The sequence below is a fragment of the Haliaeetus leucocephalus genome, unplaced genomic scaffold (genome assembly GCF_000737465.1).
Source record: "Haliaeetus leucocephalus isolate CR32 unplaced genomic scaffold, Haliaeetus_leucocephalus-4.0 Scaffold362, whole genome shotgun sequence".
NCBI classification, from domain to species: domain Eukaryota; kingdom Metazoa; phylum Chordata; class Aves; order Accipitriformes; family Accipitridae; genus Haliaeetus; species Haliaeetus leucocephalus.
In genome coordinates this window covers 7,908,422-7,923,412 of record NW_010972798.1, presented here as the reverse complement: position 1 = coordinate 7,923,412, position 14,991 = coordinate 7,908,422, and the positions used below count along the sequence as shown (strand labels likewise).

The following is a 14,991-nucleotide window of genomic DNA, read 5'->3' as shown; positions in this document are numbered from 1 at the left end:
CCCCCACCAGCCCCCACCACTCCCCGGCCCCGGTCCGATGTGGCAGGCAGGTCCTCACGCTGTCCCTGGAGAAGCCCTCCCGCAAACGGCCTCTGGATGGCCCGGCCGGGCCCGCACCCAGCCGGTTACCTGCGGGCCCCACCGGGCCCCACCGGGCCAGGGGCCGCCCCCCGTCCCGGTGCCCGTCCCCGCTGTACCTGCTCCTCCCGGCCGGCAGGGGGCGGCGCGCCGGTTCCCGAGCGGGAGGGGGTGGAAGGAGGGGAGGCAGCTCCTCTCCTCGGCGCAGGCGCCTGCTGCCGGGACTGTGGTGGGGTTACTGCGCATGCGCCAGCTGCCAGCGCCTGGGTGGGCGCGGGCTGCGGCGCCTGCGCGGCCGCACCTTGCGCATGCGTGCGGCCGGCTGGCCGAGGCGGTGAGGGGAGGCGGCGGTGGTCCTGCGGGCAGCCATGAGCGGGTTCGGGGCCGCGGCGCCGCTTTCGGGCTCCTCGGCTGCGGCGGGGGCCCGGAACGGCAGCAGCGACAGCCTGGAGAAGATCGACATGTCCCTGGGTGAGGAGAGCGCGTCGGGCCCGCCGCTGTGGGGGAGGGGGCGGAGGGGCGCGGGCTGAACCGAGCGCTGGGGCCGGGGCGGGGGGGCGGAACGAACCAACGGGCTTTGCCGGGCACCGGCGCGGGCGGAAGCAACGGGGGGCGTAGGGAGGCGGCCTGCGCCAAGTCGGGCCGGGGACGGGGTGGGGGAGGACCCTACCACAGCTAGAGCGCGGCGGGGGGGCGGAATGCGAGGCTGGCTGCGGGGGCCTGTGGGCCCGTCGTGGCGGGGACGGGAGGCGAGGCCCGGCTGCGTCCCCGGGAGCAGCGGGGCTCCCAGGGGCCAGGGCCCGCGGGGTCGCCGTCCCTGGCTAGGGAGCAGCTGGAGTGGGTCCCCTTTGTTCCGTCTGGGTGTCCGGAGCAGGCTGAAGAGCGGGGCGCTCCGTGTGTTTGGCGCCGGTCAGGCCCACGGTGCCCGGGCCCTTTGCTGGGTGGCACTCGGGGAGCGTCCCAGGGCCTCGCCTGGCGCTCGTAATTGCAGGGGCGGGGGTGGTTAGATTGCCGCTCAGCTGGCCTTGCTTTTTGATTTTTTTCTTCCCAGGTTCGGAAGTCGGTAATGGCAAGTCTCCTTTGTAACCCCTTTGCAATGCTTTACCAGTCAGATCAAGCGTGATGTCGTCTCTACCACGTAGTTTCCTGTGGCAATCTACCCCTTTCTCCCCTGTCCTCCCATTGGTTGTGTGTGTTAGGAAGTTGCACAGCCTCATTACAGATCTGCAGAACTGTGTCTCCTGAGCGTATCTGAGAACCTGACATCTATGCTATACATAGTTTGGAGAGGTATCTCAGAGTAGTTCTGCTCTGGTCCTATGCACAGAATCCCCTTAACAGTTGGGGACACGTTTGGTGTCTTCCTGGAGTGCATCTTCCCGTTTAGTTTTATCCAAAAAACAAACAAAAAATTATTTTGTACACCCCAAGACTGCTCCATGACACTACCAGAGCATGGTAGATACGTACTATCAGGAGACTTGCTTCAAAAAACAAAATCGTGATGTGAACTAGAATGTTAACGGTAGACTCGGCCTTTGTGGACCACCTTAAAATAAGAGGATTTGTACAATTTTTCCAGCTGTAAATAATCCAGAGGACTTCTTTGTTTTGGCAACGGAGATAATTTGTGAAATGACAGTTAAGAGTTTGTTTGAATGTGGAGTAGCATTACAGCATTCATCTAATTCTATAGATCTGTTTTTACTTATAATATAGCACACGGAATCTTTGTTTCCAGGGTTACCAAGATTAATAGTTACTGATTCTGAGCAGCTAGTTATATTTTCATATATTTTAATGTTTCTTGGCCAGGTTAACCTTTTGGTTAGACACTACGACATATCCTGGACATTGACTAATAGCAAATTGCAAAGGACTGTTGTGATGTCATGGTGACTTTCTGTTTAAGAAGCTGTTGTGTGTGGGTGTGTCTTGGCTAACAAATGCATAAAGTCCTAGATATCCTTCATTTCCCCAAATAAGAGAATAGCTGAACCTTAAGTTCTTTTGTTTAAAAACTTATAACCCTGTGTACAGCAACAGCTAACTTGCAAAAATGGGATTTAAGATGGAGCAGATGAACTATGAAGCAAGGATCTGTGCTTTCTGACCATGGTGGTTTTGTATCACTGGTAGATAGGAATGGAAGTAGCCATTACGCAGAATTACATATTCTGCTCTAACGCTTTGGACATTTTAGTTTTTGTTGAACATCACTTTGTTAGTGGTGCTAAGTTCAAATAACACTCCTGGTTGAGTACTGCTGTTGGCAGTGATCGTTTCTACTATTTTGGAGGTGTATACCATTTTGAAGTGGCTTTGGTTTCCTTTGTTGTATAAAAAGGATAGTTTGGTAATCCTTGCTCCAGGGATGATCCTTTTGGTAAAGATTCTATAGAAATCAAACCCTCAGTGACCTGTATCAGTATTCCTTATCCTAATAGATTTTTTCTGAATATTCAATCATTTTTGCAGCAACGTAAGCCGATTTTCTCTTAGCTTTACTTCAGCAGGATACAAAACATTGGATAGGAATGTTGTGATTTTGGTGGTTGGTTTTTTTTTTACGCTGTTTTCTCTGTTCTACCCCATCCGAGTCCATATGAACTCTGTTAAACACAGTAACCCTGTTCCCATCTCTCCCTGACTCAAAAAAGGATGTCCACATGTTTGTGGTACCTCTCTGTTGAAACACGGTGGTTTTATCAGTTGTGCTCTCATGATCTAGATGCAATAAATATAATTTGACATTTTTCTTCATGGTGTTTTCGTAAACAAGCTACCAGTCAAATAAAAGCATGCCAAGTCTTATCTCCTGAGCCAGCTACCAGGTCAGTGAAGGAAAGCAGACTGGTGTGGCATGATTTGCACTTGACGGACCTGCTGTTCACTTTTCATCAGTTTGTTGTCTTACACATATTTTTAAACCAATTAATAATTTGTCCAACATAGTTTCCCTGGATAATAGATAAGATGATTGCTTTGGATTGCAGGTACCTGGGGAGAGCAGTTGTGCTTGCTTTTTTCCCATCATCTTAACCTCAGTGAACATATGAAGATAACTGATAGGCTGAGTTCTCTCTGTGTGATTTTTTTCTTAAGTAACTTAGGATGGAAGAACTGAGGTGTGATTGACATTTTGTTTGGAATCTGCAAAGTCTGGGAGTGAGATGGGATTAGCTTTTCTTTAACGGTATGCAAAAATGAATGGAGTTATTAAATTTAAAATTTAGTGCTGGGCTAAATGCCATGATCTTTCAAGCCTCTTGGATTTTCTGGATGTACGGAACTGCTTCTCTTTTGCTAGAGCATTATATTACAAATAAGTACTGTAAGACTAACAGGGACTGGATGTTTTATAGCAATAATATTTCTGGAACCGTAACTTGTATGGGTTGACTTTGCAAGATTAACTGGTCTGTTTCCCATGACTCCAAGCTTCTAGGGTTTTTTCTTCAGAACTAGAATATGTCTGCAGTATGACAATTTTTTCTTTTTATTTTCTTCTTACAGATGATATAATTAAACTGAACAAGAAAGAAGAGAGAAAGCAATATTCCCCCAAAATGAAAAGAGGGCTTCAGCAGAATCGAACTCGACAGTTCAGGACACCAAGCTCCAAGTGGGGAATCCAACAGCAGAAAGGTGTGTATGCCGAACATAATGTGGATTGCACAGTGTCTTTTTTGAGCTGAAATGTAACCTCATGAAATGTACGGATTGACATGGTCAATTCGGGTGTCTTTCAAATAGTGTTACGTGCAGGTTTGATTATAATTCAGTTCTTTGTGATCCATTTATGTTTGGTTTTGTTTCTGGTTTGGTATGAGAAGGTAATTGATGTGTTTGGCCAACAGGGAACTTAGGTGTTGAGGGACTCTATTTGACTCATGGAAGGATTGGCTTTCTTTCTGATTTTTTTAAGTTTATTTTAATTTTGGAAATTGTGTTGATACTTTGTCCGTTCTCAGAGATGGATAGAAAGTGTGCTTATGCCAAAGCCTGTCTATCAGGAAATGTGGAGGCCTTGCTAAAGCTCAGAGCTTTGTGCAAATATTTGTTAGGTAGAATTCTCCTAGTAGGCGTTCCCAAAATAGCTGTTACTGCAGACTGTAATGCTGGCTATGGGATATATAAATGGATAGTGCACAGCATCTGAGTCAGCTTTTCTTGTTAAGAGCTTGGGATGCAAAGGAAGTATCGTATCAGCCTCCTTAAGACAATGTTTTTACAGTGGAATACAAAAGGGGGGAAAAATCATATAGGCAGGGAGTGAAGTGCACAGTAACAGCTTTAGTGTAGATTCCCTGAGTAAGTGTCAGGGTTTTTTTGATAAACAGGAGTCATATTCTAAAATGATTCCCAGTTTTAGTCTAGTTCATGGCCAGCACCTGCATGAAGTATAGACTGGTTTTGCTTACATTTAATTTTGAAAAGTACCTCTTCAGTGCTGGATGATCTACATATGGAAAAATACCATCTAATCAGAAAGCCTACCACCTCAATAGAAGCTAATTATGTGTTTTAAGTTAATACATGCAATTTCTTGTTTAGTAGCATTCATTTAAAACAAATACACATCTGTCTGGTGTATTCTCAGTGATCCCCATTTTATTTTTGTCTTCCTTAATGTTTGTTGTAGCAGCAGCTTGTCATTAGCATCTTAGACACAAATGTCTTTGGGGATCAGTGGAATGATGTGTTTCTCAGGGCTCAGAGGAGTTTTGCTTTTTATACAGGCCAACATGGCGGTATTACTTGTGCATTGACGCTGCAGGAAAATACATCAGTCAGCCCAAGTGTAAGAACATTTGTGTGGGTGAAGAGTAAGTGAATTTAAGTTGTAGATTATCAAACATGTAGGCTTCTATTTATGACCGCCATTGTCAAATGCAATTGTTTATGATCTAACGGACACAAAAGAAGCAAGTACTGGATTTTAGAATTTTAGGAGGAGCTTGAGCTGCAAACATAAAATTCTAAATACAATCATCTTGGCAGTTACTTTTCTCTCTTGGAACCTTCCCTCCTTGTCTGCCCTTGTTCTAGGAAAAAGCAAACATTTTTTGCAAAATTGCCAGACTCATGACATGTTGAAACATTGTGAATAGCTTTAACTGCTCCCTCCTATACAGCTCCACACATTTTATCTCATTGAAAGCAAACCTCTTCTATGTTATTTTTTGAGCAGAAGGTATTATTAAATAGTTCTGACCATTCTAGTTATTAGTAGCTTATGACCAATAGATTTATTGCTGCTCTGTTGCCATTGAAGTTATTCTGATAAGTAGCAAATCCTCTATTGTTTGTGGACAGCTACAGAAACCACAAATGATCAACAGCATTCAATTCCTTGTGGTTTTACAAGTGGCTGCCAAACTCTCTGGAAAGAAGCAGGGAACTTGAGCTGGGACTCTTTTCAGCCTTTGAGGGGGAGAAACAGAGAGAAGAACATTGTTCATTTAAATAAAAGTTGTCCTTGGTGATACACAGAATGAAACTGCACAAAACCCTGTGCAGACTGAGCTGACTTTGAGGTTGTCATTTATTTGAGCAGAGGTTGGTCCAGAGAGTTCGTGAGGCTCCTTTCAGCCTAAGTAACCCTGTTTCTCAGCTTTTGTATTTGAAAAGAAGAGCATTTGCTAACTATCCACAAAATGTGGGTACATAGCAGTTTCTCCATGGCAAATTTATCTAAGCTGGGTTCTGATCGATGGCTTACCTCATGTGATGGCTCCTGTCTCATGAAGAAGCACAGATTTATTATCGACGCTATCAAGTCAGATATGTCAAAACTAGATATGTCTGTTGCTGTAGAGATGACTCCTTAGTCTTAAATGTATCTTCCAGTCTGAGGTTCTAGAGGGGATGGTACCTGGGGATAAAACTGAAGCATGGTCTGTATTCATAGTGTGAAGCTAAATGGCTCCAGACAGGGTTAACCAAACCCTTGTAACTGGAGATTTGAGATGTTTATACTACCGACCTCAGACTTACAAGCCTTTTATATTCAAAGGCTGCTTTCAATTCTCAGTTTCGTCCAGACTACCATGCAGACTTCTAATTGAAAACACTTTAAGTGCAATGCAATTCATACGCTGTTTTAAGATGGTTTTGTGGGCCAATTGCTATGTTCTTTTTTCTTAAGTCGTTTCTTGGGAACCACTGATCTAAATAAATAAACTTTGAAGTTGCTTTTTTTCTTTCCTTTAAATTAAACTGGTAATTTAAAGTTTGCTGAATGGGTAGGGAGCTGGGTTATTTTTGTTTGGTTTTGGTTTTGTATTATTAAGCACTTGATGAAGTTCCATTTCAGAGTATTTTGGTAGTTTTCTATGCCAGAATGACTCTAAGTTCTCCCTGTAGACATGTCGAATAACAGATTTTTAACAGAAATTAATGCATTGAGCTAGAGCAAAACTGATCTATATGAGAAGCTGATCATTGTTGTGCTAGGGCTTGGGCCAGACCTGCTAAAATAGCTGAATGACCAAATTGTCTTCAAGTGTAGTGATAGCTTCTGCTCTAAGGCTTGAAGTGTGCAGCCAAATAACTTGAGTTGCCTGCATAGCATCTTAAAGCAATAAGCTTTTTCTTTCAATAAGAATTGTTGAACTCTTCATGCTTGTTGCAGGTTATGGTAAAAATCGTTTGGGACGCAGAAAGAAGATAGCAGGGAAGAAGCGTCCTTACGGAGTTATAACTGGCTTGGCAGCCAAGAAAGCAATGGGTTCACGCAAAGGAATTAGTCCTCTGAACAGACAGCCGCTTAGCGAGAAGGTAATTAATGCAATTCTAGTGGTTCACATAAGAACAGATTAAAAAAATGAAACGTGATGGCTTCAGAACAGTGCTACTGAAATATAAAATGGAGACATCTGGTACAACCTTTTATTAAATTGGGGATGTGTTAGCTGAGCTCTTGTTTGTTTTGAGGGAGGTGATTAATGACTAGGTTTGAAAGTTTTTTAACATTTAATTGGGTTGCAAGTCATGAAAATTGAAGTACAGAAGTATATTCTGTGCAAGTATGGAGGCAGTTGCTGTATTTTTACAAGAAAACCTCACTTTCTAGGATTTCTTGTCTTTGCATTGCTTTGTTACAAACTAATGATTCAGCTGACATGCAAGTGTTAAGCATATGCCTGTTACAAAAATGGAAGTTTTTGCAGAACACTGAACTCCGTCAGTAGGCTCCCTCTTCTGTGCTCCTCCAATGCAACATTGCCTGCTCCATCTCATTCAGTATTGTAGAATAAGGATTGCTTTTGGATTTGTGAAGAAATGGAAATTGAAGGAAAAGTGTTTGTGTATATACAGTATACATATATGCTATATATAGTTATTGTTTTTTAAGAATGCACAGCGGAATTACCCAGTTTTGAAAAAGAAAACAAACCTGCAGAGACAATCTGAAATGCAGAGAAAACAAGCTCCAGCCCTCAGGAGGCCTGCCCCACTAAACAGAAGGTAAAATACACAGTCTGCTTTCTGAACTCTTCTTGGCAACTTTCCATATTGAGTCTTGTTTGACAGGACTGAGTCCAAGAGTAGATGGTAGGTGCTAGCAGTAGTAATACGGTCAAGACTACCATGTGTATGAAGTTCTACAAATCTGGAAGCCAAGCATGGGACAGATGTGGTCTTGATACAAAGCCAGATATTTATTACCGTGTAGAGCACTCGGGAAGTACCTCTATTTGTGAACACTTGGTATTCTGCCTTCTTTTAAATCATAGGCAGCCTATATGGAAATGGCCAACATGAATTTCAGTAGCTTTGAAGTGACAGCAGTGATTTAATGAACTTTCTAAATAAAATGCCTTTGTGGAAGCTGGTGCCATCTTCAGTTTTATGGAAGCTATTGCATGTTTTATTTGTGCTGGAATTAACATGTCTTATAAACTGCATCTTAACTGATCTTCATGATGAAAATTTTCACTATGTGACTATTGCGGAAACTGTAAACTGACTTTCTTTACACATATCAAGACTGCTCCTTTTTTTTTTTTTTTTTCCATCTAATCAGCAATGTTTAAAGTGCTGGAGGATACTGAGCAGGTAAAAAGCAGAATTAATAATCATACTGTCCTGTGACGTAGGAGTGCTAGGCTTCTATGTAAAAGCAGTGATTTCCCCATTTATGAGTAATGTGTTGGGCATTTTCATAGTGGTGTCTCTAAGATGTTATCTATGAAGCTTTTGATAACTGTATCTTAATTAATATTACAGGAATAGCATGCCGTCCACTTTTGCCAGAATTGGTAACAAACTAAATCAGCAGAAAGACACTCGTCAAGCAACGTTCCTGTTTAGAAGGGGCCTGAAGGTAAAAAAAATTACTGAAAACAACAACAAAATCGTGACACGGGTTTTAAGCTAACCTATAACACTGACATTAATGAATCAACTTTAAATATCAGACTTGAGTAGAAACCTGAGGTCAACTGGGAGATAGGTGTGGGTTCTTCTAGGGAAATGTACTCGTCCTCTTCAGTTTACTGTAGCCCATTGAGTCTGGCTTCCTATTCCAGTGTAGCTGGACTGTTCAGAAGGGCATGGAACTTGTCAGAGTGTTTGAGGGTAGTTGCAGGGTGCAGCTTTCAAAAGTTGCCATCAGGTGAAGAATAGACCAGAAACATTTTAGAATCTGATTATGGTTTGGGTTTAGGTTTTGGGGTTTTTTAGTTATTTTGGGGTTATTTATTTTAGTTATCCAAGTTATTATTTTAGTTACTTAAGGATTTTTTTTAGTTGTTATGACTAAGACCAAGAGAATAGAGAATGTGCAGTGAATGATAGTGGTGTTCTCTGTTTTCATTTTTGGCCTCATTCTACATCTGCCATCATTGTACCTGTAAGTAGTTGCTGTGTTCCATCCACATGGATTGCAGAATTACAGACAAGATCAGGAGGAAGAAAAACAAAACCAAGGACCTTGGAAACAGCAGTGGGACTTACATAATATCCAATATGCCACTATGTTAACATTGACCAGATTAGGAACTAGCCAGGTTTTTCTTGCTGGCCTGGTAACATTTTGGTGTATCTTGGTAAAACGTATGTTTGCTGACATCGTCCTCAAAAATAATGTTTCCATCTCTTTATTGGTTAAATTACTGTCATTGACAATTTTGTTTAAATCATTTTGTGTTCTTAAAGTAATTTCTTTGCAATGTCTTACAACGTTAATAGGATAGTTAACTTTGAAGTCCTGCTGAAAGTACAATCCTGTTTGTGCAGAGTGTACAAACAGCTTTAAACTTCTATTCTTGAACTGCTGTATTTCTGGCTGCTACAGTGGGAACTGAAACAGTATTCAAATCCAGTGTCTGTATTGATGCATTTTTCAGGTGCAGGCCCAAGTGCAGTCAGCAGATGATCTTGATAATCAGACAGTAAAGAGAACCCGTCAGTAAGTATTTAATTTGGAAAACTTCAGTTTGGTTACTCATATGAGTCTCGTTTTATTTCTGGCTTTCTGGCTATGATAATTGAAAGTGGGTTGGTTTTTTTTCCCCGTAGGCATATCAACTGAGTGACAGTGAGTGATCCTCCCCCTATTCTCAGTTATTTCCTAAATTATCTTCTAATTTAACCAGGAGAAGTTTGTTTGCATAAGACACTTGCAGGAATGAGGGGGAAGGTGGTAGCTTCAGAGGATCAGACTAATCTCTACCACTCATGAATACTGCATAGACTGGAAGAAAAATTCAAATGTCAATGTTCTTCTGAGCTCTTGATGTAATTTCCGTTTTATGTAGTACAAGTACAAGTCTGTGAAGCAGTTTGGAAATAGGCAAGGCAGGTCACAAGGTGGACACTCGGCTCTCCCCCCATGTATTCTTCCCATACCATTCTGTGCCTGCTGGGCTCTTCGCAACTTGTTTGTTGGTAACACAACAGGTTGAGTAAGCAGCATATGCCACAGACCTGCAGTCTGTCACCTCTTTGATTTGCTGCGAGGGCCATTTTGGCCTCATCTGTGGCAAGGAAGCTGAACGTTTTAAAAAAGTGAACATTTCAGTCAGTGCTATAGTTCTGGTACACCTTGCCAGCATGTGATCTAGCGCTCCCCTGAACAGGTTTAGATAATGTAAAAGATACAAGAATCAATGGCCAAGCTTCCTGTAGATTGACTGCATGTGGTCTTCATACTGGCCTATATTCCGAAAGCTTGTACATTCTTTACTAGCCAGTGTTCTGGACACACGTTTAAAAGTACTCTGACTGAAATTTCTGCAACATTTTTGTAAGTGATTTCTGTGTTTTCAAACTAGATGGCGAACTTCTACCACAAGTGGAGGAATTTTGACTGTATCCATTGACAACCCAGGAGCAATCATAACCCCAATGTGAGTTTTCAAAAAAGTTCTGAAATGTTCTTAACATAGCTGAAATCGCTGTTCTGAGCCATTTAGTAGGTTCCTTGCAGGTAGTATTTCAGATGACCTCAATGTCACAGCTTCTTGTGAAGACTTCTAAATCTGGCTCCTTTCTGAGTATTTCTGAGCTGTGTTTGAATAATATCACATCTGGTTTTCTCAAGGCATCTCCAAGTTAGAAGCTTGATGTGCTGTGTGGAGTTCAAGACTGGTGTACTGGTGGATTTTCACCTTGTCTGCCTCTTCCAAATCAGACCATATTGCAGTTGTTTTCCTCCCCTATCTGAATTAAAATGAATGAGCATCTTGTTGATGAGTGATGGTAATTGTTCCTCGCTGATTCATAAAGATGCTGCTAGAGTTGTGCTTAAAGAAAGCATTGCTGTATTTGTGTTTAGGAAGTTGATGATACTGTTGTTTCATGAGGTGTTTTATTTTAAAAATCTCCTTGAGTAGCTTTTTTCATTAGTAGCATTTTATCTGTAAGGAAGACTGTACCAATATTTATTTTTTTGTAATTATTGGAATAATTAACCACAAATTATGCATTTGTCAGTAAGATTGAGAGATAAAAGATAAGATTGATTCCTGTCAGGACACTTGCTGTCTGATAACAATAACAAATGCTACCCTTTTATAGTTCTGCCTGACTTTTACCTTGAATTTGTGCCCTCCAGCTATTCAGCGAGCCTGATCAAATGGCTTGATGAAAAATTTATACCTCTATCAGCATTAGGGCTTTATTGCATAAAACACATATTCACTGTGTCCTTTGTAACATTCTGCTTTCACAGTTCCCAGAAATTACGATTAACTCGTACTCCTGTGCCACCATTTCTCATGAAGAGGGACCAATCTGAAGAGAAGAAGATTCCCAAAGGGGTTCCATTGCAGTTTGATATAAATAGTGTTGGAAAACAGGTAAATGCAGTTTCTTTCATTAACTGTGGAAGTAGTTTCAAGACAGATAAAAGTCAGTGAGCCAGGCACTTTCCTCCTAGACTCACCAGTGACAGAAAGAGGGAACTGGTGACTGCTTCTTGTTTCTACTTCCAGTTCTTCCACTAACTTGCTATGTAACTTCAAGCAAGTGACTAAACTCACTGTTCCTGTTCCTCTAGTTCATGTTTTGCATGCCCACATGCTTTAATTGGGATTTAAAATGTTGAATATTTCTTAAAGCCTTCTGGTGTTCCTGCTGTGCTTGAATAGGCAACCGTGCGTAATTCAGGGATGAGCTGCTTTCAGATGTGTAGCCTGCATGGAACCTCGACAGCTGAATTTATAAGTCAACTTTTGCTATGCATCTAGGAAAAAAAAAATCAAACGTGATGACGTAAAGGCTTGAAAGATGAGCAATTTTTTGCAAGTTTCATGAAGACAGGTGATGTAGTGCAAGAATCTTAGTGCTGTCATTGAAGGAATTCTTACAGGGTGACAGTTAGGTGCTCTTCTTGTAATAAGCTCTATACTGCCAGCTGTAGAAAACTACACGGGATCAGTGCGTTGATCTGGATTTGTTCCTTCCATGAATAAGCAGTATGTCAAAAATAGTCTACTACTATATTGTAAAATTAATTGAGCTTTTGGACCCCAGTCTACTGCCTCAACTGGATGGACTTGAAAGCAACCTGCATTTACACAGTTAAAATGCTGCATTTGTTGAAGTTGCATAGAGTCTGTGTGGGGAAACGAGTGTAGTGAAAGTTCCCTTTTTCAGTCCGTCTGTCCTCAGTTTAATTTGTGATATTTTGAGTGGACTTTCAGTCTTGACATTGTGTACCGTGTGTTCTTAATGAATTCTGAGAAATGCAAGCTCTTGATGTATAGTCCAATCTGATTTTTAAATGGTGTGGGAAATTACGAAATCAAATTAAACCACTTTTTTTTTTTTTTTTTTTTTTTAAATCTAAGGCAATTAAGAAGTCATGTGATGATACAGAATGAGGAAAAAAATATTCTTGTCTCCATTACTTTGATTAAATTAACCTAACATCTTTTACGTTTGTGGTGAAATGACTTTATTTTTCAGACAGGGATGACGTTGAACGAACGTTTTGGGATCCTGAAGGAACAAAGAACAGCTCTGTCTCAGAACAAAGGAAGCCGTTTTGTAACAGTGGGCTAATCTGACAGATGGACTTGAGCACTGATCCCACCTACCTAAGAAACTGAGATAAAAGTGGGCAGAAGAATACAGCATACATCACTGAAATTCTCCAGAGTTCTTACTAAGATGGTGGCAGAGCTATCTATCTTTATTACTTCTACTTTGAATGGTAAAAGACATGATGCCCTGAAGGAGGGGAAAGTGGGGAAACTGATCTGCTGGAGAGGCACCATCACCTGGTTGGAAAAGATTCTGTCGCCCAGCTGATGACAAACACTGATTTTTGGTTCATCTTGCAACCAAAACACAAACATGAATTTTAAAAGTTGGTTTTGGTTGGGTTTTTTTTTGTTGTTGTTTAGGAGTGCTCAGTATCTGTTTTTTTGACCCCTCTGTTAAAGTAAAGATTGTGTGTTTCGTTACAAACCCCATTTTAGGGTTTTTTAGGGACTGCCTATGAACTTTCCTTTGGACTGTAGTTTGGCACAGAGCCTCAGTCCATGAATACTTTGGTAGTGATGTAGCGGCATTTTTCATGGGAGCATTGGTTGTACTTCTCTGTGCTTTTGAAGTTCAATTTTTTTCCTTTCTTGAAAACTAAATGTTTTGCATCCTCACTTTCAAAATAAAGCTGTTAGCTGAGACCCAAAATAAGTAATTGGGATGGAGACTATTCTACTCTTACCCTTAGAAGTGGTCCAGATCATATTGGAGGAGTACTGCACAGGCAGTATGAGAGTAATTTATATTGCAAATAGCTCAAGTTCATTATCCTCCTCTGTAAATGGAGTATGTCTGTCTCCTATTTTTTCTTAAACCTTTGCTTTCTATTTCTCTTTGTAAGTTTTTTCACAAACTTAATGCAATAACTTTACATTTTTTTTTTTAATAATTTCATAGGAATAAATACAACAGTTCACAAGAAAGTCAGTGGTATGGTAGAGTTCCTTACCCTCCCAGACATAAGATTCTCATCTTGCATACTTTGCCCCAGAGGGTTTTCTCTGGCTCTTACAAATAGCCAGAGGCAAGCAATCTAATGGCACTTGTTTGTATATACCAAAGAGAGGTAAGATGTGAAAGCTGATCAGAAGTGGTCAGACATCTTGAAATTGGCTGAAACTGGGGAGTGTTGCTGGAAGAAAGCCCTCGGTTTGACAGCATGTGTAAGGCATTAAGCAGGAGCAAGCTCGCTTTAAGCTTAGCTTTGTGCATCAGAATCTGCAGGATGGTAACAACTGGGGCATCCTCAATCTGAATTTATATGATCCCTAAAATTGAGGCACCTGTTCAGAATTGCTTCCAGACCAGGAACTGATGAACTTAACACTGTTCTATAGCAATGAGATTTAGGTACAGTCAGGTAAAAGAATGATTGGCTTGCTGCATCCAGAAATGTTTATGGTATTTGAAATGGGTTTAATTCCTTTTTTTGTTCTTAAAGAATTTACATTTGACTTCTTACAGAGGTTGGTTTCCTTGCATTTTTATCTCAAATTCCCAGTCAACTAGCATTTAATGGGAACTTCAGCGTTGAAGAGCATTTGACGGTAGAAGGGCTTTTGTTTGTATAGCAGTTTTAAAGTCAGGGTGTATCCTGATGCTATATAGTACTTAAACCCTTATTTTTAATGTTGAAAATATACCTTAGCAGAAGCAAACTAAATGTAATGATGTTAAGGTTTTTTTCTTAATTACTATTAGGAAAATTTTTTTTGGAGAAAATGTCCCACTGTTAGAATTTGAGTAGATAAAAGTGTTGCCAGTCATCCTGTTTCAGTGTATACATTTTCCATGTGCCAGGATGCAACAAAAAAATTCTTTTGCATCAACATAGATGCAAAACATTGATGCAATGCATCAAAAAATGCTAGTTTGTATTTAATGAGAAGATGCTTTACACTGTACCTTTTGGTATTTTTTGGAGAAGTTATTACATTTGATCTATTCTGAAGCTGTTAATTTTTTTTTTTTTTTTTAAATAAAAAAGTTACAGGTTTCATACTGTCTTGTTCCTGTTACAACCACCTGGGCAATATATTGGTTATGTGAATTTTCTGATATCCTTCAAGGGGTTCTTAATGATTAAATTCTTATTAAATGTTCTGAAGAATATACCAAAAAGCAGCCTAATATAAGGAGGGCTTGCATTCATTGCCCAGCTTAATATCCTGAAAATTAAGCACTTCTTGGAGTGACGCTGTATAAGCTCACTTGCATTTAAATGTGTCAGCTGTTGACGTATTTTTCAGTAGCACCAACTAATTTAGTGGTTTGGTGTGATGATAGCACCAGATCCCTTAATCTGTCAGCCCAGGCATTGGTTTTCATGTTGCTGTGACATGTCTTGCTAGCGAGAAGTCGCTGTAATCTAAACCTTGTATTACAGGACTAGCGTGAACACCCTGATAAATG

At 40.9% G+C, this 14,991-nt stretch overlaps 1 protein-coding gene across 3 annotated transcripts in view; it reads left to right on the top strand.

Annotated features, from left to right (window-relative positions):
* The window catches only part of FYTTD1 (forty-two-three domain containing 1), a 19,040-nt gene extending 4,462 nt beyond the window's left edge, over positions 1 to 14,578 (top strand). For 2 of the 3 annotated variants that reach the window (XM_010573043.1, XM_010573044.1), the window contains exons 2-9: positions 3,595 to 3,726; positions 6,716 to 6,861; positions 7,439 to 7,551; positions 8,314 to 8,410; positions 9,435 to 9,496; positions 10,362 to 10,436; positions 11,261 to 11,387; positions 12,499 to 14,578. In XM_010573043.1, the coding sequence (XP_010571345.1) occupies positions 3,595 to 3,726; positions 6,716 to 6,861; positions 7,439 to 7,551; positions 8,314 to 8,410; positions 9,435 to 9,496; positions 10,362 to 10,436; positions 11,261 to 11,387; positions 12,499 to 12,594 (848 nt within the window). In that variant the 3' untranslated portion in view covers positions 12,595 to 14,578. Of the gene's footprint in view, positions 1 to 419; positions 550 to 3,594; positions 3,727 to 6,715; positions 6,862 to 7,438; positions 7,552 to 8,313; positions 8,411 to 9,434; positions 9,497 to 10,361; positions 10,437 to 11,260; positions 11,388 to 12,498 lie in introns of those variants that run through there. The other variant, XM_010573042.1, reaches the window with a different exon arrangement.
* The last annotated feature ends 413 nt before the right edge of the window (positions 14,579 to 14,991 follow it).